The 27,572-nt window shown below is 39.7% G+C and overlaps 1 protein-coding gene across 16 annotated transcripts in view; it reads right to left on the bottom strand.

Annotated features, from left to right (window-relative positions):
- The window catches only part of IQSEC1 (IQ motif and Sec7 domain ArfGEF 1), a 718,662-nt gene that overhangs the window by 107,655 nt on the left and 583,435 nt on the right, over window positions 1–27,572 (bottom strand). The window contains exon 1 of one of the 16 annotated variants that reach the window (XM_075130541.1): window positions 12,998–13,401. The exons of 14 other annotated variants lie outside the window; for them this stretch is intronic. In XM_075130541.1, coding sequence (XP_074986642.1) covers window positions 12,998–13,062 — 65 coding nt within the window. In that variant the 5' untranslated portion in view covers window positions 13,063–13,401. Of the gene's footprint in view, window positions 1–12,997; window positions 13,402–27,572 lie in introns of those variants that run through there. One more of the 16 variants, XM_075130542.1, reaches the window with a different exon arrangement.

Genomic DNA, 27,572 nt, shown 5'->3' with positions numbered 1-27,572 from the left:
AAACATCCAGAACTGGAATATGTAGGCACTTGAGGAATTTGTCATAACTTGTGAAGAGGGTTTAAATTCAAATCAAACAAACAGTGAAGGTTTTATATGAGAATGCAGCTTTATAAAAGTATTCCACTGCAAAATATTTGTCCTAGTTTTAAAAACTAATATTACTGAGTGCCTAAATATCAGGGAGGGGAGCAGAACTGCCTATCAGTTTTGCATCAAATATGTATCTTCATACTCTAGGTGTTTCCAAAAAAAGTACACCAATGCCTCTTGTAGCTCCTACTAATTATAGATGCTGCCTTGAAATGGATTCAAGTTCAAGTTCTCACACCTGGTTCAGGGAAAGCCATATGCAGCCAGAAGCCATCAGTGGAACTGACTTGAAGTCATTCAGAGACACAGAATGGCAGCTGCAGAAGCAGCTGCTATGGTTAGACCCTCCTGAAATGACGCCTAGGAAAAGCACTAGAGTGGCAAAAAAATGTTCAGATCAAAATCTAGGCATTCCATATAGGAACCATCACCTAAGAAAAGGAGTTCTCACATATGATTTGGTGCTTATGACAGCTACAAGATCTCATTTGAATCCCAAGTCTTAAACCACAATTATCTCAAAACACAAGCACAAACACACACAAATGAGGCTGAAAGCAAAGCTATGCCACACTATGCATAATTGAACTTTAACATAAGTATTTATTTGACATACAGTGCACCTCACTGCTTCAAAGTTGGCTTAGATTTATATACACCTGTGGTGCTTTCCACTGAGAAAGAGGAGGTCTGTTTCATTAAAGCTCTGATGTATGCGCTGGATTATCTCAAATGACTTCTTGTGAGAAATTTTAAAAGTATCCTTTAAAATACAGAACTTTTTCTATAGATATTTCATGTTGGTGACTGCTTTAATACCTGCTTCTTTCCACATTATAATATTTCAAGTCAATCTTCAAATTGGTGAGATAAAGTGAGTTTAGATACGTTATTTGCAACATTTACAGATGAGAATCTAGTTCATTCCCATTTCTATTTTGAAAAATGCTAGTAAATGATACTGTCAGTTATATTAAGGGAACTGGTTTAATTTCTCCCCACCCCCAGAAAAGCAGCAACAATGCTAACTAACTCCTCAGCTAATCTCTCTTCAAATTTATGATGTCCCAAAGTTCAAAGTCCTTGCAACTGACAACATCATTCCTGGGTACTGACAAAGGTTTTGATCTGGGAAAGAAATATTGGCCAGTTTCTTTTACTTAGAAAGCTCTTTCACAAATTCAGCTGGTTCTGCTAAAACCAAAATATGTAACCTTCAAAACCACAAAGCAATGTCACAAATCAGTTGATTTTATTAATTTGGAATTATTTAAAGAAAAACCCAGATAGAGTTGCATGTTTCTCAGAAGTAACAAAAACATTATGATACAGGACGTTTTAGGGCAAAATTTGCCAATCAAATGTGTACTGAAGGACAAAATGTAGATATTTTGCTGGCAACTGTGGATGGAATCTGTGTGTGCAGGGATATCAGAATACTAAAGCCAAGTACTACCACATGGATTGTAGAGGACAATTTTGCCCTCAGGGCCAAATCCTGGACTCAAGTCAGTGGCAAAATGCCCACTAATCTCAATGGCACCCTCAGTGAATAACTATCTTCCCCGTAAAAGGCAATAGAAAATAAGTCAAAAGCCCTTTCCTTCACTCCACATTTTGAGTTATAATCTTATGCCCTTTTTAATGGGGTAATGTAATCTTTTGCTCCAGTCCAGGTAGCAGGAAAAAAAAAATCATTGTTTTTCAAAGGAGAGGTAAGCACAAACAAGGTGGAAAACAAAACAAAATCTCATAACCAGTGTCTCTGAAAACTGTGTTACTATAGATTTATGAACTAAAAATACCGATCTAAAAAGAGCTTGCTTTGGAAGCTGAGGGTTATCCCAAGGAAGATGGTGAAGGTTAAATAACTGATAGAGCAGCCTTGACTAGTTCAAACAGAGACAACACATTGACTAGTGGCTGGAAGTACCTCTTCAAAACAAGCATAAAAAAGCCTCAAAATGCCTATTTACTGCACTGTAAAGCTCATTTTCTGTACTGATGCCAATGTCAAAGCTGTATTTTTTAATTTCATATTCTATTTTTCACTTGTTAGAACTTGTGAAATAGCCAACAGAACTTGTGCGGCTTAATAGCATGCTGCTACCTCTGGCAAAGTTAGGAGGCGATTTAATTGTAAACTATGTTTCTCAGCTCTCTATAAAGTTTAATTTAGCAAGTAATTTACACCAGACTTTAAATTAAAAAAAAAAACAAAAAAACTAACAACATGTATTACTAAAAGGAAACTATTAACTCCTTTTCCAGCATAAAATAGACTATGAATTTAACAAATTTTGGATACTTTCCTAGAGAAAGATAGTTGGTATCACATAGGATCTATTAGTTTGTGTGCATATGCAAAGCATGTTAATGCTAATGGATGTTGCATGTGCATCAAAAGGATATTTAGACTCCACAGAAAAAGTAAAACCAAAAATCATACATCATTTTATAAAACAGCCATTTTTTCTTTCAAACATGACTTTTTTTTTTAAACTGAAGCCCTTGATACCCTGTAACATTTCATTTACCACCAGACCTGATTCTGTTCCCCCTATTCATATTGTATATTATTTTATTTGTGTAATTCCACTTAAGTCTGTGGGACTTCCCAATATTAGTGTCAGAATTAATTATGCTCTGAAATATTTATTTACAAAAGGAGATGAACTGTTTAGATGCATCATCTGGCATGGGGAAGCCCCTTTTTATTTTGAGTAGCTACAAAATACACATTAATATTTTGCTACCAAGATATGCGCTGCAGCCTATACATGCTAATTTTAAAAAGAAAGATTCAGTTTCTGCAGCTGGGGAAGAACTGATCAGCGTGCACAGCTGAGACAGCATTTGTTACAGTACAACAATAATCCTTGTCTTCAGACCAGCCACCCTTGTTCTTCTACTCTGTTGTGGCTTCAGCTGTTGTGTCAAGCCAATCAGAGGGAGAGGTAAGCCTGAATGATATCACTGCCCAGAGAATTAAAATCCAGCTTGTTGGCATTTAGGCTCTGTAGGAAGTCAAGCATCAGAGTCCTGCTCTTTACTTCTTGTCAGACCCTGTTAATATTCTCTCTTTCCATTTTTGTTTCCTACCTGATACATTTTGTCTATTTAAAAATAGCAAATGAAATGCCATTTATTGAGCCAGAAAATGTTTCATGTGTTGAAATTTCATTCAGGCAAAAAAATTACACCAGGATCCTAAATCAAATCAATTTGATGACTTCTACCACTCGACCTATTTCAGGGTTTTTCTCCTTTGCTATTTGAAACAACTGCTAATACAATCTACACAGCTGGGAACAATTTTTGAGCAGGCCAGCCTTCCCCTTCAAGTACCTCAGTGTTCACAGGCAGAAGGAAGTTAAGGAACTAATCAGGAACTGAAGAACATATGAAGGGCCTCAAGCAACAGCAACCACTACAAAAACAAATGCTGTTTTATTTTACATAACACCTCACAACTTGGTTTATTTTTTAAAATAAACATATTTTCATTTGGGTAACAAGCAAATATTCTAAAGGAGGATCAACGATTCAGAAAGTATGTTAAACAACAAAGGGATTCAGTTTCATGCCTCCTCAAAAGCTTATGTTAACTACCAAAGCTGGTTCAACTCTGACACAACCCGATGAGTGAACAGGGAATGGATTTACAATTAGTCTGGAGCTCTGGATGCCCCATTCTCTACTTTAAAAAAAAATTTAAGTGTCTGAATAGATTTTTCACCTTCTTACAACTTAAAAAGACTGTCTTCCCCCAGTGGCTGGATTTTCCCCAGCTATCAATAAATGTGATGTTACAGAGCTGGATAATTGTGAAAAGCCAAATTCAAAATGAAGATAACTGGAGAATGCCAGCACACCAAGACAAATTTAACTCTGCTTATTTTCCACTACATCTAGAAACAGTACTCCTCTGACAATGCTGCACACTCTGGCTGCCCCTTAATCCAGCTCGAGTTTGGAGAGGATTTAGCAGTGTTTTACTTCAAAGAAAAACAACGTCATTTCAACATGCATAAATGTGCACAAACAGACAAGAATTTACTTCACTGGGTAGTAAAGACATTGGATAATAGACAAAACACAGTTACTGTACAGAGCTTGCTCCTGCGCTCAGTGAAGCAGATGAGAGTTATGCCACCAATGAGATGAGGAACTGGCCAAGAGTGAGGTACACACTCTGAAAGATGTCTTTATATTGTGACTCACTGGAATGTAATCAAAGCTGAGCAGCCTTTAATCATAGACCTCTTCATAAAAGTGATTTTTTATCCTTTGCAACACAAACAGAGTTTTCTAGAATTGCAGTATGCACAGTATTTAGGAAAACAGTCTGGAAGGGAGATGGGTTCTGTATTGAGGGGAGATAAAATATCAGAGCTTCTTACATTCTGGGAAAATAATTTAATGAATCAACATACACAAAAGACTTGTAGTCTTTTGTACAAGACTTCACCATACAGTGTTACTGTGTGCACCCCTTCACACCCAGGGTGAGACACAAACCAGCAGACCCCTTAGTCTCTAACAAGTACAAGATTTATCAACAGCTTTTTATCTGACAGCCAGCTTTTTCCAGCTCCTCTCCCCTAAACTGAGCCTGCGATCTGTCAGATCTCTGATTGCCATTTTAAATGGTCCCATCTCTATTAAGGGTGGACTAAGTGCAGATTCTCAGTGGGTTGGAGATGGAGTTTTCTAGCCCTGCCTCTCACTGATCACAGTAAAAAGGTGGAGTAGGACTAGGGCAGTAATTCTCAATGACTGGTCCATGGACTGGTGCCAATCCCGGAGACCTTCCTGACAGTTTAGGAAGGCAGCAAGCTGGTCCCTGGTATCAAAAAGGTAGACACTGCTGGTGGGCCTTATGGTGATGTGTTGAAAACAGTGTTAAAAATTATTACAGTGTTCAACATCTGATGAAGTGAGCTGTAGCTCACGAAAGCTCATGCTCAAATAAATTGGTTAGTCTCTAAGGTGCCACAAGTACTCCTTTTCTTTTTGCGAATACAGACTAACACGGCTGTTCCTCTGAAACCAAAAATTATGATCTATCACTTGAAATTAAGAGGGGTTCTCCTGGTCCTGCTTTCAGACAAAAGGGCTCTGTAGGGAAGCATGCAATCAAAGTCAGCCTACAGACAAATAGCCTACAATAAGGTAGGTTGAGTTGTGCCTCTCTCAGTTAGGGAGCAACCTGTTTTGTCTTTCTCTGGTTTCAGGGTCTTGTTATTCTGAGAAACAGTGTTACATTGCAATCTTTCAGTAAGAGCATTTTATGTATTTATCTAGTTTTTCTGTTTGTATGAAATGAAACATATCCTTAAGATGCAGAGGTTTTGGGTGTCTACTACAGCTTGCTTTCAGCCAAGAACTTTCTCCTCTTGAAGACAGCCTTAGAATTTCTCCAGGGTTACTTCACTCTATATGCAAAACTATTGGCCACTTGCAAACAGTTCTTAACACCGGAGAGTTGTTCCCCGCCCCCCCATCTCTTTCACACACACACTTCATAGCTTACTTTTGAGACAGATTACTCAGGTCCTGATTCTCCACTATGTTCAAGCTGTGCTGAGCTGTAGTGAACAGTGGTGGGTTCACAGCTCCATGATCCCAGCCACTCAGCCCTGAGGGATGTTGTAGTAGCAAGGGGCCTATTCTAACGTCCACTAACGGAGCTTTCACTGGTTGAGAACTGGGCGTACAGAGCTCAGCTCCACCCCACTTGCTCCTACCAAGCCTGTCCCTGCCCCCCAACCCCTCCTTCACCTTATGCTGGGGATAGGTAGGGACAGCAGGCAAAGGAGGATGCTATGCCACCTTGCCACTTTCATACCAGTGTGGAGTCCCTCTACACAATGGAAATTCTCCAGGGGGAATCTCTGGCCTTTTTAAGTTCACTTTGTGCTGCTTAGGCAATGCAAAATAAATTTAGCAGATTAGAGAATCTAGCCCAGTGAATACTAGTTGGTTCCAGACAAGGAAACAAACCTCCCCCAATAAAATAGTCAGAACACATAGGCTTTATAGGCCATTAGCTATGGCTGAGTACAGTCTAATCTCTCCGCCCCAGGGAATACTTTTCTAGGGCTGCAAGAAATAAAGACCAAGATGGGTGCTCAGTATTTTTAACCAAACTTGAGACAAACTGAACACCACTAATCAGAGGCCACTTTTGAAAATAGTCAGTCTAAACTAACCCTGTATTACATGCACCAACATGGTAGGGTGGGAATAAACTGCATTATTTCTTCTTAATTATGCCCTTGTCCTACTCAACTCTCTCACCATGGTCCGCTACTAAAAAATAAAAAAACTTGAGGCTGCAGTGAGCCCATAACAACTACAACCATTTCCCTGCATATTGAAGAAACATCCTCCTCTCTCAGTATCTTTAAATAAAAAAAAAAGTGCACACCGGTTGTCCGGTGTTTTACAATATCAATGTCTTCTTACCAAGGTGCACAGAAAATTGTTTGAGACACAGCAGCTCAATGTAACAAGAGTATATAATCAACAATACTTTGTATTTCTGCGCCACCTTTTCTTAGCAGAGCCCTGAGCATTTACAAACATTAACTAAAACTCATGAAACGCTTGCAAGATATTGATAGCAAAGGCATATCTGCATAGGGATCAGTCCAGCCACTTCTGGAATGGAACGCAACAGTTGTTTAATGGCAAACTACATAAGAGCGTAAGAAGGGAAAGTGAATGTAAATTCTATATCCAATTGAAAGTGCAGAAGGAATTTAGGTCACGAGAAAAGTAATTACTGAGCTGGAATATGACCAGGAAGCCTAAGTTTAACAGCCCCACTCATACAGAAAATACTATTGGAGCTCTAACACACAGATGATCAGGGAGTTCTGTTGTACGTGTCATTTGAATGATAGCATCTCCTGCCACAGCAATACAGAACCTCGAACACAACACCAGGGTACTGGTGCAACATTAACTCAAAGGAGGAAGAGCTACTAACTGAATCACCCACACTGCTTCCTGCAGCTTTTTTCCTTGGAGTTCTCCCATGCAAGTACTGACCTGGCCTTACCCTGCTCAGTTTGTGGGAACTGAAAGGATCACAGAACCAGTCGTTATGGCTGCAGGCTAAGTATACCCTAACCCAAGTCAAGAATGCATTTACACACAGATGAGCCTGAGCCACAATTACAACTTCCCCAAGCTTCAGAGGTGTTCAGATGTGGTTTGACCTCTTATAGGGCTAGGGACCAGGTGCGAAATTCAGATCTGAATCCAAAACTGAACTTTCCCATAGTTGTGAGCTGCTCAGATCTGGAGGGAGCTCTTCACTACTCTAAAGAGTTCCATACAAGAGAAAAAAAATATTAGTTTTGTGCCCTTTTGTTGGCAGGATGTGGAGGGGTTTTGCATTTTTTTTGTTTGTTTGTTTTAAAAGCACATTAGAAACGTAGGACATGTCTACCCTGTTTAGTTTGGAAGACTCGATGGACAGAAAGAGAACCAGACAATATTTGTCAAAATGGTTAAAAGGCCTGATTTTTATTTTATTGTTCTGCACCATGTAGTCATTTATATCCATGCAAGGTGAGTGTCAAGTTATACACATCAGAACAGTAGCATTTCATATCCACTTTGCACTGTCCAAATGACTATACACTGTGCAGGACATCAGAGAATCAGGCCCTTTGTACTTCCAGCTGTTTGGAAGACATTTGAGTTAAATAGGTATTAACAAAAAACAAAAACAAACAAACAAAAAAGTTTGTTAGGCTTTGTCTACACTACACAGCTTTTAGGGACATGGCTAAAAGTGTCGCTAAAAGCCAAGCAGCGTAAATGCTGTTTGTCGGCACTTTTGCCAACAAAATACTTCCACCCCCTATGAGTGGGGTTCACATTGTCAACAGGAGAGCACTCCTGCCAACAATGAGCAGTTTACATTGCCAGCTGTCGCGGCAAAACTTTTGTCTTGGGGGGAGGGAGTGGGGGAGGGCTTTTTAAAGCACCTGTGAACGACAAAAGTTGTGTCATTCAATTGGCAAGTGTAGACAAAGCCTAAGATATACAACACCCCACTTTTTGTGAATTGAGGGCTGTGAAAGCTCTCATTCTCCCCTTCTCCAGAACAAACAAACAAACAAAAAACCCCCCCACAAAATTTGATATACTGGATCAGAAAAAAAAAATAAACTTAAAAAATTACACACACTTTCAGGCCTTCTTTGTCCATCATAAGGAATCAAAAAAGGGCAAAAACTATTCTTGTCATTTGCAGGTCACCTTTAACATTAAAATGAAGATATTTTAGGGCTTTGTGGTATAGAAGATCAAAGCACCAGTCCTTATTCTCTGGCAACTTGAATCAAACCATTATGTCAGAGTGAAATAAACCTGTAGTCTCCATCCAGATCCTAATTACAAATGTCTACCTCACAAAACCATGATATAATCTGGCATGACATAAGAAGTTATATGGGTACGTGATTAAAATATTTCTGCTAATAAGTGTCATTAGAAGCTTGTGATCAGTAGTTATTTTTGCAAACCCAAGCCATATAAATTAAGCACAATCTATATTTAAATAACTTTTGACATAAGGTGACAACATCCATGATGCTGAAAATTAACATTCAAATTCTGGGCCAGATTCCCCTCACACCTATGCAATCTCATTAGATAATGGAAATTCATGGGTGAAACTGAGAACAGAATTTGGCCCTTGGCCCATAATCCATTCCAGTGTAAAAAGAAAACTCAAATACAGCGTGTTGTGCTATTAAAATTACGGAGCTGAAAAAAATTAAGGGATTTTGAAGATATCACCCCAACATCTGTCTTTACGTACAACAAATTTACAATGCTGGGTGAAGTTCTCATAAATGGGGTGAATTCTTGCAACACAGACGCCAAGCTTTGCGCAGATCCATGTGTAATATTCTCAGTGAGAACAAGTAATTATATTTTCCTCAGGCTGTGCCCCCTTGTCTGCACACAGTGGGCCAGGAATGAGTGAGAGTCGGGGGTGGGGGAGAGGCTGGAGCCTATATTTTTGCACACCTCAAAAGCTGACGGGAGAGGCTGTTGAGAGACAAGGGCAGTTGAGGAAACTTGGGAGGTGTAGGAGGAATGGGACAGTGAAGCTGGAGGGAGCCTGAGCCTGCAGTGTCCAAAAGGAGAAACTACAGGGACTCTGTCTGGCCCTGCTGGATGCTTGGCAGTTCAGTCTTATGACCATCATTTTTTCACGGTTTCCCAAAAACCAGCCCTGTGATGAGGGCTGAATTACATTTTTAATTACAGCCCCTGCGCTGGAGTACAAAGTTAGAGCCACACAGCAAATGTCAGCTGGAGCTTTGCACAAAGATAGAATATGACACTAATGTAGAGAATCAGGCTAATTTTTTCATGACCTCTGGGTTTGTTATGCCTCTGTTTCTGGATACTCAACCTGAGACAGCTTGAGCCTGGAGTTTCAGAGGTGCCGAACACCCCCAGTTTTAACAGGCGCCAATGGGAACTGCAGGTGCTTAGCACTTTTGTAAAGCCCAAGATACCGCCAACTTGGAGACCCCGAATCTGCAGCAATCTAAATCTGAGGTCACCTCTGAAGATGTTGGTCTAAATTGTTGATACTTACTGTTCCAGCAGTCAGGAGTGGCTACATGATGCAGATCCACTTTTGGAATTACAGCTATTTCTAAATTTTGTGGTTTGGTCATGTGCAGTAACTGTGTTTAAGTTAGTCACACAACTGTACAGCCTTTGCAATAAGAAAATCTACTCTTCAAAATGTCATCTTTAAACTTCAGAGCTGACACCAGCAAGATGAATAGGGGCAGCTGGCTTTTTTTTTTTTTTTTTTTAATTAAAGTTGTTGTTTCAGGCTGTCTAAGATAATAGTACCTTACTTCACATTCAGAAGTCTCTCTTCAATTTCTATCCATTTTGGGCACAGAACAAATAAATACATAAATAAAGTTTTCATTCTGCACAATGTGAATCTGACATAAGGCTCAGAGAAATCCCTCAATTAGACCAGAGCTACCTTGTGGCCCAGGCACGTGCAGCTCATACTGCAGAAAAACACACTGCCAGTGAAAACTGAACATGATTTTTTTTTTCCAGCAAAGGAGGACTGACTCAATGATGGAGAGGCCTAACAGTGAGTATCCAGTAAACTCACTAGCCAGCTGTTAGAAAATGTTTCAGTATAGATTTATTATAGGAAAAAAAATCAAGAGGCATAGTTAGGCTGGACAGCTGCACTTCTCAGATGAGAGAGGGTACTTGGGCTTTTGGATTTTCCCACCTGAGCAGCGCAGATTTAATAAAATTGCCTGGCTCTTTGTGTTATCAATATCGGGCAGGGCTGGGATGTGGAATTCCTTCTCAAATCAGAATTCTGATATAGCCACCCCCCAATAAAAAGTCACCTTGCACAGTGTCTAGAATCAATATTTCATTCGTTTGCATTATCTACTTTATTGAAATTGAAACTTTGGATCTCTCTGGTGAAAGTTAAAATGATTTAACATTTTAAATACTATTACAAAGATGATTTAAATGGTTGGAAGCCCATTCCACACATAAAATGCTAGAATTAACTAAGCCACCTATTTAACAAAGAGAATGAAAACTTCTAGTTACTATATAACAGGATTATAAACATCAGCAACTCCAGGGATTAGAAAGGGAGACCACAGCTAGAAGACAGCCCTGGTATAAAAAAGTAAAATGACAAATATATAATTTTAATCAACAATATTGAAATTATCTAGGGGAAGTAGTTAGATGTAATAAATGTTGTGTTTATAAAAAGAGTATTACCCTATAAGCACAGACACAATTAAACAGGACTATAGTAAACAGAGTGCTCTGCAATTCCTCATACAACACATATCAGATAGAGCAATCAGGCTTTCCTGAAAGGAAGAGCATGAACACATGGAGATGGAAGAATAGGACTGCAATGATGACCTAGTGGCAAAATGTAGCTCTGCAAGGACAGTCATTCTGCTATTAATGAAACAAGTTATGCATTATATTTTGTAATCTGCTGCCCAGTTGGAATGTCATTTAGTCAAATATTATTCAGTGTGCACAACTGTGGCAAAGTGCCACATTTCCATCCATGAAGTGTATCATTTTTTTCCCAAAGCACCAAAATTTCCAAAGAAGCTTTCCTATACAACTTCAATTACTTTTTCAATAAGTATATTAGGCTTCAGTCTCATTATATTTCTGTTTAGAAGCTATAGTAAATGGTATTTTTTTTCCTCGTGAGTCCATTTTCTCTCTTCTATTGAAAACACACCTCTTTCTGTATCCATATAAAGCCACATTGTATCTAGTCATTTTTTGAGACTGGTTTATACTACTTTTTTTTAAAGTTTACCAGTTTAAGCTGTTGGATACATTTGCCTAATTAAGCTTTAAAAAAATTCAACAAATCACTTCAAAATATCATATTGCTTTTTGGATTACATTTTTTAAATGGACAAGAGATTATTTTGAATAGGGGCTTTTACATATGAGAAAGCAATTGTTTTTCTTGACTCTTTAAAATGTGCATTCTTATTCACAGTTAAAAGATTGCCTAGCTACCAGTTTCCACAATTGACTAATATATCCAATGGTTAACACCACAGGTTTCAGCATTCTTCTCATTTAGGTAATTAAAGATTTAAATAAGTTAAATATGAAGCAATATGGAGACTCCTATGTGCATATCAAAATAACCAATACTGTCACTATTCTGTTTTTCCTAAATTAGTTGCTTATCACACACATAATATTAAAGCCTTTGAATAAAAACCGATCATTGTTATTTTGCTGGGAGCAAAGACTGTGGATCACAATTGATCCTAGGAAACATCATTAACTTCAGCACATTTATGCTAAATACATTGACAACAACATTAACTATGGTTTCCCTGGAGGATTTCTGACAACTAGGAAGAAAAGTACATAAAATGGCTTTGAAGTAGAGCTTATGGTTAACTTGATATTAGTCACATGCTTTCATGGAATACATCATAAACTGAATTAAAAATGTGTGTGTAAAATACTGCACATACCTGGGGCAAATCACATCCTACTATCAGCCCTCTTTATAAAAGAGGAAGGATAAAAACAGCAGTATCATCTGTCACTAATAAGTCGCAATAAGTTTTAAAGGTAACAACTTTTGATCCCATATTCAAATGTCTATGCTATTAATTTGGGCCTGTGTCTATAAAAGGCAGATGTCATGGCAATTGCATTTCCCCCCTAAACCTTAGTATGGGTGCTATGAAAGCCAACTATAAGAGCTCCAGAAAAACACAGGGTCCTCTACTACAAAGCTACAGTTGGCTATAATTAGCCAGATTATATTATACAGTGCCATGTCTTTAGCCCTATGCAAAGAAAATCCGTAAATGCACATATGGTTCAGCGAAGAGGTACATCATTATACACGGTGGGCTTTAGAAAGTGCTTTTGAAAATTTCGGGCTTTTTTGGGGAAGGGTAACCTGTGTGTGGTGGTAAAATCGTTTCCTTACACACCAGCAGCGTGTGCCACACTGATGGAAATTCCAGGTGAAAGTGGGTTGTTGTTGTTTTCCCCCCACAACTAAAGCCTCACGAAAAAAAGGAGTCAGCGAAAGCTAGAAGTTCCAAAGACAAAAACCCTTTGTGCCACAGGATCCTTGGTGTATTTGCAGCCACACATTTCGGTGAGCTGAGCCCACACGCATACACAACTTGTATTTGCGGCGAGACAAGAGAGATGCTCTCAGCTCCCGAGAGCGCTGCCTGGCCCCGGCACACGGGCGAAGCGAGAAGCAATCTGCACGCAGAGAGCCTGCTTTGCAAGCCACGCCGCTTCCCAGCGCCTCAAACGCAACTCGGCAATAGCTTACCAGCTGTCAAGCTCCAGCTCCAGCAGGGACTGAGTCCTCTCCGAATTACAGTGCAAGCACCACATGGCTGGAGAGAAGTAGCGAGAGGGGGTGTCCAGGCGGCCAGCATAGCCTCCCGCGGGCTCGCCTCAGCTCCCCTTGTCCAGGCCAAGCACAGTGACACGTGGGCACCCCCGCCCCCCAGTCCTCTCTCCGGGTGAGTCTGCTCGCAGCGGGTCCGAGAAGGCACGCGCCGGTCCCCCCTTCCCGGCTCCCGCCCTGTTCCGCTAGCAACGCGAGGCAGGGAATACGAATGCCTGCACGGGGAGGGGTGCATTGATCTGATTAAGCGGAGATTGGCTGCCAGAGAGAAGGGGAAGGAGGCGGCCCCCGCCCCAGGAAAAGAGCAGGGGCTGGAGTCAAGCGAGCTCTGGGCATTGCAGGAATGTGACGGGGGGGGAGGAGGAGGCTACTCCTGCCTCTTCCTCCTCCCCATCCCCTTCCTCGTGTCGGGGGGCGGGGGGAGAGCAGAGGCTCCATTAATCGTTGCATTCAGGCTAGGAGAGGCAGCCGGCTTCACTGCTATTCCGCAGCTTGGTGGCTCCTTCCCCAGGCTCGCGCTCGGCTTCGGTGACAACAGACGTTGCTGTTGGCTTTCAACCCACTTGGCGCGGCTTTAAAGGCAGCGTCTCTCAGTCCCCCTCAAATCCACACATCCCCGCCGCCTGGGAGCAGGCAGGTGTCTGTTAGCATCTCTCTCCTTCTGCAAGCGTGGAGTGCCTCTCATAATTGTTTCCAAACTTAATTAAAACTGGAGCATTAAGATAAGCTCAAATCTCCATTAATTACAAATCAGATACTCCACATACATTCCGTTGGGTCAGGTTCAGATTGGTTTTTAGTAGTGATTAGTTCCCAAAAGAGATGCACGCATGGGGACTACTGCAAAACAAGGGATTCTAGCAAAATGCCGAACTCCTCCTGGGCCTTATTCTCCTTTCACACTCTTTTTACATCAGCGTTACTCCCGTTGACTTCAACAGAGTTAGTCTCTGTTTACAGCGGAATCAGTGAGGTCAGAATTAAGCCGCATAACTGCAGTGGGAGTTTAAGTAGTGTGCACAAGGAATGCAAGAAAGGCCCTTATAGATTAAAAGACTCACTCATTTAGAGCAAGAATTCCTGGTTTGGGGTTAATTTTAAAGCAGATTTTAAAATATTCAATTTAAAGGATTTTGCAAGATGGGTTTTGATGAGATATTTATAATTTTGCTCATAATTTGTTGATATCTGCCTCATTCACACAGTGACAGCTTGACAAGCTTTATTTTTCCTTACCCACCTTTTTAACTACTAAACTCTATCAATTATCTTTTAAAGTATTTTGAATCTTTCTTTTAAAGCAGTGAATGCAAACAAAGGCAGTTTATCAGAGAACAGATTCCCTGTGACAAAGAAGAAGGGTGTGTTTGCATTTCTTTTTTGGAGCTTCTAACCAACTACATTTAAGCTTCCATGAAATGGTCCATGTGCACAGTATCCAGAAATAGCAAGGCTAAAAATATTTTTAAATACACCAGAATAAGAACTGGAGAAAAAATACAGCTGCTTTCATACAACATAACTCAAAGCAGTGAGCTACATTGCAAAATACTGGTGACACAAAAATTCCATTTATTTTCCACATATTAATTCAAAGCACGTGACCATGGAATTATGAGCCGTTTTGTCAGCACTCTGGATCCTGTCATTCAAAATAACAAAGTCTAGTTTCCTTCTTAGTACTCTGGATATTAGTGCAACATATATTTGTGGGAACATTAATTCAAATGTTGATTGTGTTCTATACAGCTTGTGTATTTCACTACTATGTGATGACTTGTTGTTTGCAAAAACACCTAAACTATTCTTTACTATCGTAGAGTGTAATGAAGAGAAGGAAGAAAATGCACTTTTAGACCAGTGAAGAAACCAGCACACAGTAAATATACAAAAAAGGAATGGGCATATTAAGGGCTGCTGATGCGTGAATGAATAATGAAAATAGTGTTTTAGAGCCATATTCTCCTTTCAGCTCTCCTGACTCCTGGCCTGGAAGGAGTGCAGATTCTGTAGCATCATATCCCCAGGCAGCCCTCCATCCAAACCCATGGAATTTTTGGTGGTATAGCTAATGCTGATGATAGAGGTGAGAAACCTTATCCCCATTTTACAGATGGATAAACTGAGGCATGGAGAAGTTTACAGATTAGTCCAAGGTGACGCAGGGAGTCATTGGCTGATTTGGGACTAGCATCCAGGATTCCTGACTCCCAGTCCCCTGCACTTCTCAACATTCCACCACTCATTCCACAACACAGCCATTTTCCTATGAATGAGGTCATTACTCTCTATCTTGAAAATAATTATGCCACTTTTTTCTTTAAGAACTTTAAAAACCATGCCTGTATGCTGAGGATTTTGACATGCTTGACTCTATACCTAATGGTTACTGTTTAAATATGGACCATGTAAGTTCTCAGTGCTATCAGAGCTCTTAGGAGATGGCCTCATAAGTTTAAGATCAGACCTTATTGCACCATCAGAAGCTGAACAAAATGAAGCATTAGAGAACATACTACAATCTTTCTAGAACATATAGTATGTAAACCTAAGTTTATCCAGACCAGTTTTTTCACCTAACTGCACCAGATGCATCTGAAGTACGAGATCCTTAACAGGTATCTGGAAACTGCAATAATAAAACTAATATTTAAAAATAGCAAATCTGAATTCAGGCCATTATGCTGTGACTCATAAATAGACGCAATCACATCTCCCAGAGTTTTGCAGAATTCTCCCTCTTTAATTTATTTTAATATCCCTCTTATTTGCTCTGTGTGTGCACACAGCTACAAAAATTAGAACATTAAAACTGAATTACATAATTTCTTCTCGCACCAGTATATTTTTTACTCTTCACTATAATAATGATCATGCACTGTAACAACTCTGTATCATACTCCAGCTATGTTTTTCAAGCCTGGCTCCCCAGATTCCCAAGAAAAAGATGAACCTGACAGTGTATTTGGAACATCAACAATCTGAGCTCTGAAGATCCAAAAGGGGAAGTCAGTTCCAGAGTCTATGACCCCTATTAGAGATCACCCTACCAGCTGCCTGCTCCCATTTAAACCAGAGCACGAGCTTTTTGGTGATCACAGCTGTAGCAGTATAGCATGGGGAGAGAGGCAGTCACTGAGGTAGGCAAGTCCCAAACCATTTGTGGCTTTATAGGTTAAAAAAAAAAAAGACAGCACCTTAAACTCCATGCTGAAACTAACAGGCAAATGGTGTAGCCTGCAAGTACAATGAAGTTATAGTGCACGGAAATAACTGTAATGTGCATACAGTTAAGGTTCTGTACAAGAAAGTAATGCAAATTATAAGTGTTTTGAGCTACCAGGGAAAGTGTTCCAAGGGAGTGTAAAATTGTTTTCCTCTCCAAATTACTTTCATTTTGTCTAAATAAGCATCTTGTCTGCATAAGATGACAAACTATTAACCATGCTCTCTCTTTGTACACATTAAGTTGCCAGAGAACTGGAAGCTAATTTTACAAATGTAGGAAACATCTTACATTTTATGTTTTACTAAAAAAGGTCTTATTCACAAATCATTTGCACAACCTTTATGCAACCTTTATACAGCAACAAAGCAATCTGAATTATGCCCTTTGAGAATGAATGCATGAAAATAAATCAAAGGAAAACACTGGCCAATCGTAGCTTTATAGAACTTAGTTTGGGCTTTGTTAACTAATACACTAAAATCATTGCTCAAATAAAGCAGGTGTAAAAAACCAAAAAACATCAAGGCACAACTATTCCCTTAATTTACATGTATATCTTGTTTTCTCCCATATAGTGAGTGCCTTTAACATTTTTACAGTAGATAAGGCATGACTGGTTTGAGCAGGTACAGCATTCTTTATACTTATAAGGGGGAATACCAGTAGAGTCGATAATATCTCTCCTCCTGGTAAAAGATCAAAGGAAACTTTAACTACACTCACTTTAGATATTGGCAGCTGGTACATAATTTTGCATTGTATTTTGGTGGGGAAAAATGAATGGCCAAGAAAGGGTTAGGTAACATGAGTAGAATCGGATGACAAGTATCTGACAAAACTGTTTTCCATTGGAAAATACAGTTTCACCAAAATCAAAACTTTTTGCAGGAACATGTTGATTTCAATGACATTTTTGATTGGAAAAAGACAAAATGAATCATTTTAACTTTCTCATTTCATTTAGATAGTGACGCTTTCATTTTGATAAGTTTTTATTTTATAAGAAGTTAAAATTGTACTGAATTATAATAAATGTAATATGATGTAATATTTAATATTTTACTATATTATGATGTAGAAAATTTGACTTTTGATCTGATCGTTCTGATCTGATTAGGAATTAAACCAAATTATTAGGTACTAGAATTTCCCATGGGATGGAAATTCCATTTTCCAACTAGCTGTAAGTCAGAATTTTGATCCCATCAATTTGCAAAATCCACCACATCTGGTTCATTTTCTGAATATAGTACCGCATTACACATCAGCTTTGTTTTACCTGGGTAACTATTTAGCATGTGCACAATACAGTGAGGCCCGGATTCATTTAAGCACTTAAGCATGTGCTTAACTAGACTTCAATGGGATTTAAGCATGTATGTTAAGTGCTTACTGAAGAAGGGCGCTTTCCTGAGTCGAGGCCTTAAGCCTCAAGCTGGATCCTCCTTCTACAGATATGAACATGCCTGGTCAGAAACCCATTTACTTATACAAAGAACCAGAAATGGACATAGCGGTGCCTTTCTGTTCCAAAAACTATCTGAATCAGCCCCTCAGCTCCTTCCCTCCCCGAGTCTAAAGAACCTGAAAATGTCAGTTCTGGTGTTTTGATCATTCTGCTAAAAGTACCTGTAAATTCACTTTGGGTTTTAAAATTGTAATTCCTATCCCTGAAATACAATGTAGGGATTAAACATAAAAATCCCCTAAGTATTCAAGATAGAATTCCCCTCACATATTTCCATAAGGAGAAATTAAACATTAAAAACCAAATTCTGCCCGTGCCATACAGAGGAATATCTGTGTGGTATGAGAGACAGACGAACTGGCGAAAAACGACAGACGAAAAACAATGCTGGTTTTTTTTGGGCCATACCACACCCACTTTTGGCCAAACCAGGTCCCAGATTGCTGGTAGCAGCTCTCAGTCAAGCAACCCCTGAGGTTGTGATTTTCCACAGAAGTGGAAACTTGACTGATTTAGGGCACAGTGCTTTTTAGGAGCCTAGTTATATACACACTGTTAACACAACTATATTTATTCCTTTTCATATGCATAAACCTGTACAGATCTCTAGCCAGAAACTGTCCCTAAAAAGTAAATAAATTACGCAACTAATAGAAGTCAAACTAAATTTTTAGGTTCATTTTCGTTAAGGTTCTGATGCATTATAAGTTTTAAATAGGGTATATGTTTACTAAATGGTTTTACATAAAGAGGAAAATACAAATAGAGAGAAGTGGGGGGAATACCCCTTAAGTAACACCACAATATATTCCAAACTTCCTGCTATACTTTCCTCATTGGCGTTACTTGTGCTCCATGGCTCAGCTCACTTAAAAATGTCTGGGTTCATTTCAAACACAGTCCATAGCAAGAGGGTAGGCGTTGCATCGATAGACATTTTACGACATCAGATTCTGCTGGCAGGTGCACGAGCATTGCTGACCTCTGAATTAAAAAAAAAAATCACTTTCCCCTTTACTTACCTTCCAAGTTCAAGCCTCTGTGTTTTCCCTGTAAAAGCGAATAGCCTCACAGCTGCCTTAAACAACACTGTTGTATCTATTGTAATCTCATCAGCTCTTATGTTAGCTCAAAGACATCAGGATACAGCTATCCTCAAGCATCAAAGAAAGTAGCAGCAAGAAAATCACTTGCATGATCATGCCTTAAGAGCAGAATCAAGCCTTTAACGTCGCTGCCTCAGTTTCCCACTGTCACCAGATCAGTCTAGTACTAAAGGGAGTAAACAAACTTGATGCAAAACACACTGATTGGTCTAATGTGGCACTTGCTAACAATGTTCAGTGCTCTATCACTCTACATTTTTCACGTGTGTGTGACCAATTAACATATAGCAATGCTCCATTTTTGTTACTGTTAGCATGTCTGATACTAACTTGACAGAGAATGTCATTGGCAGCCAGGAAGGCAGAACAGACTAATCTTAAAATGGACCCTATTTTGTTCCTGCTGTAGAAGTATAAACTCATGCAAAGCACAACACTGAATTTTAGTTTATCTAACAATTTGCATAAATCACTAATCTAATGTGTTAATAGCTAAAATATCAGGATTTATAAACCCACAGAGTGCAACAAATGCAATTTGTAATTACAAGCGCACAGCAATTTATACATGTCATCTAAATCTACACTAATTATTACCCTGGTTAAGAGTAATTCCAAACTTAATCACATTCAATACAGTGTTATTCACATAGATCTAAAAGTTTGAAATGGGTATTTATCTTGGTTTTGCTTGGATAGACCAAGGGGATTACCCAAAAGACAATATAACCATACCAGGGGAGTTCTTTCCATACCAGTTAAAATACGAGTTAGTTGTATCCTAGAAAAAAAAATACATAAGACAGTTAAAAGGCACATTATTCCTTCCACAGAGCAGCTTTTGAGAATATCTTAGTTCATTTCCAACACATTTTGTGTCATAAATAAGTTTTGCTAGTCTAGAAGGAAAAAAACAAAGTATGGCAGAGTCATTGTACGCACTTGCATATGGGTCAGATATTCTCAAAAAGGGGAAGAGAATAAGAAAGAAGAATTCCCTGCCTTCTATACCCTCTCTCCACTATTTTTACTGCTAAGGGAAATGAAATATTCCTTATATAACTCTGGGCTTCTAGCAACGTGAATGTATTACATATGGAATATTGTCTCCTAGAGACCATCTTTTGGTGTGATAAATGTTTCCTTGGTTCTTCAACTGCAAGAGAATGTGATGTATGGTGATGATTTTTCACATAGGCTGGAGTCCCATGTAGATTCTCCAATATAGCAGGCCACTCTTTAAGCATTGATACAAAGAGCACATACTGTACATTTTGTCTCCCTAAAAGGAATTTCTAATCAGATGTCTTGAATAAGTTCCTTCATTTCCTTTAGCTTTCTGCCTTGCCTATTTTTAAAAATCTGAACATAAAAATAAATAAAATAAAATAAAAATCAGAGTTAAATGGCAGGTAGCTCCAACTTTGCTTCTGTTTTTAAATGAACTTGTGATGCTTTTTAACAAGTACAGTACAACTGGGAAATGCCTACTGGCAGCACCACATTTATTGCCATGAAGTAGACATAACAGTGAATCCCCATAGAACAACAACAACAACAAAACTATTTCAGAGTAGCAGCCGTGTTAGTCTGTATTCGCAAAAAGAAAAGGAGTACTTGTGGCACCTTAGAGACTATGTTCTTCTAGGAATTGATCCAAAGCCTATTGCAGTCAATGGGAATCTTTCCACTGACTTCAGTGGGTGGTAGATCAGAGTCTTAAAGTACTTTTCATTCATATATCTCAAAAGCACTTTAAAAAAGAAGAGATGTAGCATTAACCCCATTTGAAAGATGAGGAAACTGAAGCCCAAGATCACTCTGCAGGTTAGTGGCAGAACCAGTAATAAAATCCAGAACTTAAGCACCCCTTTGGCCAGATAGAGCATTGAGCAGAGTCTGTTTGGTTCGTCAGGGCGGTCAGTCCGCCTTTTCTTGTCTGAATCTCTATAGTCCTACTCGAGGCAAGGGGGTCGGCAGGGGTATGCAGGGCCTTGTCCTCAACAGGCCTGGAACTTCTTTTGGCTCTTAAGTCTCTGTAGAGGGATAAGTAGGGTAACCCAGGTACACTCACTTCACTAGGCTCCAACTCAAGGCCCTTAACCCAGGCAGGCAGAATCAATCCTCAGCAATTCTCCTGCTGTACCGTGACTTCCTTCCTACCACCCTTGGCTTCTGCAGATTAGGGCTCTGATCATCCCTTCTCTGGGTTGCTGTCACTCCTGGGCAGCTTCTCACCAGCTTGCTGGCAGGACCTTTTTCTTTGGCCTGCTTGCTCCTCTGGTAGCCACCTTACTTTTCCGCTTCCGAGCTCTGTTATTCTCCCAGCTGCTGTGAGGCTGCCAATCAACGTTGGCTGGTAGTTCCTGCATTAACTGCTTGACTGCCTGGCCAGTGTAGGGCCTATAAACCTGTCATAAATATAAAGGGAAGGCTAACCACCTTTAAATCCCTCCCAGCCAGAAGAAAAAACCCTTTCACCTGTAAAGGGTTAAGAAGCTAAAGATAACCTCACTGGCACCTGACCAAAATGACCAATGAGGAGACAAGATACTTCCAAAGCTGGGGGGAGGGGAAAACAAAGGGTTCTCTCTGTCTGTGTTGTTTTTGCCAGGACCAGAGCAGGAATGCAGGTCAAAACTCCTGTAAAGGGCTAATAAGCAATCTAGTTAGATATGCGTTAGATTCTGTTTTGTTTAAATGGCTGATAAAATAAGTTGTGCTGAACGGAATGTATATTCCAGTTTTTGTGTCTTTTTGTAACTTAAGGTTTTGCCTAGAGGGATTCTCTATGTTTTGAATCTGATTACCCTGTAAAGTATTTACCATCCTGATTTTACAGAAGTAATTCTTTTACTTTTTCTTCAATTAAAATTCTTCTTTTAAGAACCTGATTGCTTTTTCATTGTTCTTAAGATCCAAGGGTTTGGGTCTGTGTTCACCTATATAAATTGGTGAGGATTTTTATCAAGCCTTCCCCAGGAAAGGGGGTGTAGGGTTTGGGGAGGATTTGGGGGGGAAAGACGTTTCCAAGTGGGCTCTTTCCCGGTTATATATCTGTTAGACGCTTGGTGGTGGCAGCAATAAAGTCCAAGGGAAAAAGGAAAATAGTTTGTACCTTGGGAAAGTTTAACCTAAGCTGGTAAAAATAAGCTTAGGAGGTTTTCATGCAGGTCCCCACATCTGTACCCTAGAGTTCAGAGTGTGGAAGGAAACTTGACAACACCCCATGACACTACTGAACTACAGTGCCTCGTATAACACAGGATATTTAACCCTTGGGGAGAGAAAAGAGAGGTGATGATCAGCCTCTGGCCTCAACAGCGAGCCCTGCTGGCCTTTTGAGAGCAGCAGTAATGGGGTTTGGAAGAAAACTCTCTATCTCTGGAAGACATTTGTGGAAATGGGGTCCTAATTTTGGAAAAAGGAGTGGTCTTACCCTAGGAAAAAAGTAAGCATGTTTGTAGATGCGTAGATGTGATTCAGACAACTCTACTGCTTGGGCTTGGATTTCATTTCCCCCCATCTGCAAGCTTGTAAGTATGTATGTAAGTAGCCATATGAAGTGGCAAGGTGGTACTGAAAGAAGGTTGCCAACACCACTGTGAGATAGATAAAGCAGCTTTACAGATAGGAAAAGCAAGGCACGGAGAGGATAAGGGACCTGCTTAAGGTCAAACAGTGAGACAGTATCAAGGCCAGAAATAAAACCCAGAAGTCCTGATTCTAAGTTCCCTACTGTGTAATACTCTATCACATTTTGTTCCTCCAAAATAAATTACCAGTCCTGGAAGACCTCACTTATGCTAGCAGTTCTAATTTATGGTATTCATCCAATTGATGGATGCACTCCCATGGCTGAGGATTTGTTCTGTCAAGAGGGGTTTGCAGCCACAGGCTCTGAAGCACTAACTTGGAGCACAGTGTCTACTCAGTGTATTATGTTCCTGTAATGCTCCTCTACGTTCAAGATAATTTACACTTTTCACACTGTTTCTGATTTAGGTTTGTCTCCTCTCCATGACTCACCTTTTCAAGTGCAGCTCATAGTGGAAATTTCAGCTCAAACACACTTTTGAAGTTCCATCCTAGCCAGAGGTCATGGTTTGCCATTAGAAAATAAACCTCTCTCTCACTGTAATACCACCTATACAGCATAAGGCAGGATATTTAATTTTTCCTAGGATACAGTTGTGACAGACTGAGGAATAGGTCTGTGTCGGTTTATGAATTCCATTTTGGTTTTGTGAATGCCAAGTTATATTTCAACGTAACTTTCAGAGTGACTTTGAGCATTCATTATTGTAGCTGAAAGTTGACACCTAGTGGAGAAACTGTGTGTGGGAAGCTGTGACAGAGCAATCAATTTTGAATGGTTCTACCCCAGTGGAATAAAGGGTTTGCTACTAACAGGGCCATTGATTTTGACTCTCTGCCCAGAAACCCACGGGGGAAGGAAGCAAAAGGGAGAAGGTCTGACGACTGGAAATTATCCAGCAGAAGCACAGGTATCAGAGATTGCTTTAAAAAAGGTATGCTCTCTAAGCCAAATATGACTGGAACGTCTGGATGCTATGGTAATAAAAACAATAACAAAGTCATTTCATCACCAGAAACCAAAGACCCACATGGAAAGAGCGGAAGGAGGAGGGACTTTGATTAAATCATAGGGGTGGTGAGGACATAGAGGGGGATTGCCGTCAGGAATTTGTTGTTTTCCATAGATTCGTAACTCTTTTGTTTTTAAAGAGTAAAGTGTGTGTGTATAAGAAATTTCTTTGCTAAGCTTGTGTTTCCTTTCTTCAATACCATGTTGTTCCTGAAGGGTGTAACTAAGAAACCACTGCTCCCACAGCCAGGTGGATTCCAGGGAGAAAGTGTTTAAGCAACTGGAGGGGCTCCGGAGAGCTGAGTCGCTGGTTCTGGAGTCTAGGCAAGTGGACTATAGGGTTCTAGTGTCCAAGAAGGCACGGGGGAGTGTGCCTGGGAGACCAGAGTTAGAAACAGGGACCAGTCACTACCCAGCAGGGGGCTTAGAAGCACATGGGACTCAGTGGTTGGATCATGTCACAACAAACTGGTGTCCGTTCAAAGAGTGGGACTGGATCAGGTCATGACAATAATATTACCAAGTGACAGGTTTCAGAGTAGCAGCCGTGTTAGTTTGTATCCACAAAAAGAAAAGGAGTACTTGTGGCACCCTAAGGTGCCACAAGTACTTCTTTCCTATTACCAAGTGAGATATTTATCTCAACTTCAAACATTTAATAGCAACCACTCTTGATGTGGCAACCAATATGTGTACTGATGGTGTAACAGAAAGGCAGGGCAACATATATCAGACATATTTTTGCCATTAAGGTAATGTTTCCAGCAAACCGCAAGAATGTAATGGGTACTAAAAACTGTATATAATTATTATTCATGACTTTTTCTGGAATTACTAGGTAGAACTGCTGAACAGCTACAATACAGCCACTGAAAGAGGATGATGTGGAATTATGCACACTGTAGTCTGTTAAATAGTAAGCAGTACTTTCACTAAGTAAAATATCTCTACATTAGAATAAAAGAGGAGTGGGATGTTGAGATGATTCATATGATCTGACTGGCTAACGTACAGGGTATTAATTCTCTTGAAATGCCTTGTATATACCAACTGAATCACCCATAAAAATCAATACACTTATAGTTTTTTCATTTTCATCTGATGGCAGTAATAATGACCTCTTCACAAGGCATTTCCTTGGGATTTATGACAAACTGAAGTTAAAGCTCCTTGGATGTACTTCATGTCATCAACTGCTCTTAAGTGCCTCTCAATCCCCTCAGAGAAGTCCTGTGCCCCAGTTGTCATCTGTTTTATACTTCTTTTTAACTTTCTAAATTTAGTATGGTCCACATTTTTGACAATGAAATATGTGTGCGTACATGCACATTGTGTGTTTTACATGAACAATCCATGCTTGTGAGAAAGCACATGAATGCTTTTAGCAACGTGACTCTACAATTGTCTAAATTTTTCAGAATGGGATTTTTTGTGTGTTACATAAAAGATTATTCTTGATCACAAAAAAGATATTCAAACCGGGCTCCATCTGACAGCTTGTAAAATTCATTATTGATTGATTTATGAAAAAATACTCTGAATGTGGATATTTACATCCAGTAAGATGCTATTTCTTTATGCTAGCATTTTGTGATCTGGCTCAGTAAATATAAATACACGTTATAACGAAGTGCTATATGCATCGTATGCACCACCTGTAAGTAAATATGGCACACTCCACTATAGTATATAGTCCAGTATACATTCTGAATAGAGAAATTCATGTGATTAAAGCCTAGATTGCACTGGAATTCTTTTTTTGCTGCAGCTACTGTCAATTCAATCATGTTACTACAATGCTGAGCACCACTGAAAGCCTATACATAAATAAAACCTCCACCCAAAGATAGAATATTAATTTAAACACATCAGAAATCACTTTTTAGTCCCATTAAAACTAAGTCAATCATATATGGAGGGAATTATGATAAGGGAGTTATATTTAGTAACAGCTTATTAGACTAAAACATTTGAGTAGATTCCACATTACCATACTAATATACTTAATCAATATAATAAGAGTGATTAATGCAGGAAGAAAACTTATCTACCTTCATGTTGTGCTTGCCAAATACATCAATATTAAGAGTTACTGTGTTAGTCAGTTAGATAAAAGACTGACTAACTCAAGTGCATACATCTGTAGAGAAAGACTGCTTGGCTTTTGGCAACCACACATGCTTACCACAATAAGGTCCTGAACCCTCAAGCTGCTCCGTGTGGGTTCAACGGTCCACCCACGCAGAACAATTGCTGGTTTGCGACTTAAGATCCTACACATAATGCAACCAATAGTGCCCAGGAAAAAATTAATGTTTGCCAATGGTGATTACACAGCAGCATCAGAGTTGTTCCCTATACTCTGTCTGAGAACCAGCTGTAACATCTTCAGTACCCCTTCTCTTCTAGTGTGGATTACAGTAGCAAATACTGATTTTTGCCATGGTGACCGCTGTATCCAGTTGAAGTTTTCAAAGATATTTTGTTTTCAAACACAAATAAAATGATTAGCGGAAATAAAAGATAAACCAAACCCCTCAGGACAGAAACTTCCCATACCACCACCGAGTAAGTTTAAAAAGGAAGGGAAAGGAATATTTTTGCTTGGATGTCTCCAGCAACCAGGGCTGGCACTAGGTTTTTTGCTGCCCCAAGCAAAAAATTTGCTGCCCCAAGTTCCGAGTGTGCAACTGCCCAAGCCCCCCCCAAAAAACCCCAAAAAAACGGGTGGCCGAATGCCGCCGCAAGCACGTGCTTGCTTTGCTGGTGCCTAGAGCCGGTCCAGCCAGCAACTGAAGCACAGTGGATTTACCCCCCAAGCAGTGCAGCATGCTTAAATAGCTCTCATTGTTTTCGCTAAGTAATTGGGTGCATTGGGAGTGCTCAGAGAACAGGACTCTAGGACGCTCAGCATTTTGTGAGAGGAGATAATCATCTTTTTAGAGATTATTAAACCCATGAAAGAGCAAGGAAATTATCAGGAAGAACAAAATGAAATTATTCTGATTTTATATACAATACATTGGGAATTTTAAAACTGGGATACCCACAACTAGAGGGTAAATAATTAATTAGCGTGCAAGGAGACTCCCATACCTGTTCTGTTATGTGGACCCACAGGAATCTCCATACTGCTCTCAGCTATCTGTCATTCTGCGAATGATGGCACAGAACAGAGTGATGCATATGTAAGCAGGTACAGTAGAACCTCAGAGTTATGAACACCAGATTAACAAACTGACCAGACAACTACACACCTCCTTTGGAACTGGAAAAAATGTAATCAGGCAGCAACAGAGACAAAGGAAAAAAGAAAAGCAAATAAACTACAGTACTGTATTAAATGTAAACTACTAAAAAAATAAAGGAAAAGTTTTTAAAAGATTTGACAAGGGAAGGAAACTGTTTCAGTGTTTGTTTCATTTAAATTAAGATGACTAAAAGCAGCAGCTTTCTTCTGCATAGCAAAGTTTCAAAGTCGTATTAAGTCAATATTGAGCTATAAACTTTTGAAAGAACATCATTTTGTTCAGGGTTATGAACATTTCAGAGTTATGAACAACCTCCTTTCCCGAGGTGTTCGTAACTCTGAGGCTCTAAAGCTGTAGCTTTAAAGAAAAACGTGAAAGGGTGAAAATCCAAAATTCCAATCTATGTATGGGGGGAAAAAACTGGTTGGGCACCAGTGGCGTTATTCAAAAACATTTGCTCAGCCACTAGTGTACACATTTGGCAAACAATGCCACCAGAAGAGAGTATCTTCACATTTTTCTTTTTCTTTCTTTCTAATTTGGAGCTAGACTGTGCCTTTAAGGGGGAAAACTGGCCAGCAGAATGCCTGTCTGAAGCTCTTGAGTGCAAATTTCTTCACCTCCTTAAGAGGGCAGGATTTTACTCCCCTTACCTGTGCACAGCAAACCAACAAGATTTGCCAATCAGTAGGTGGAGGGCCAGGCTATAGGTCTGCCTACTCTCCACTCCACTCCACTCAGAACACTCAGAAACTGTCCTGATCTCCCTCTGTATGTTAGCAGAACATAGCTCTCTGTTTAAACAGGTTTATGCCAGACTTGCCTGTCAGA

Source organism: Caretta caretta, chromosome 7 (assembly GCF_965140235.1).
Source record: "Caretta caretta isolate rCarCar2 chromosome 7, rCarCar1.hap1, whole genome shotgun sequence".
In the NCBI taxonomy this organism is placed as follows: Eukaryota; Metazoa; Chordata; order Testudines; family Cheloniidae; genus Caretta; species Caretta caretta.
The sequence above is the reverse complement of the archived record's forward strand: the minus strand, read 5'-3'. Positions and strand labels throughout refer to the sequence as shown.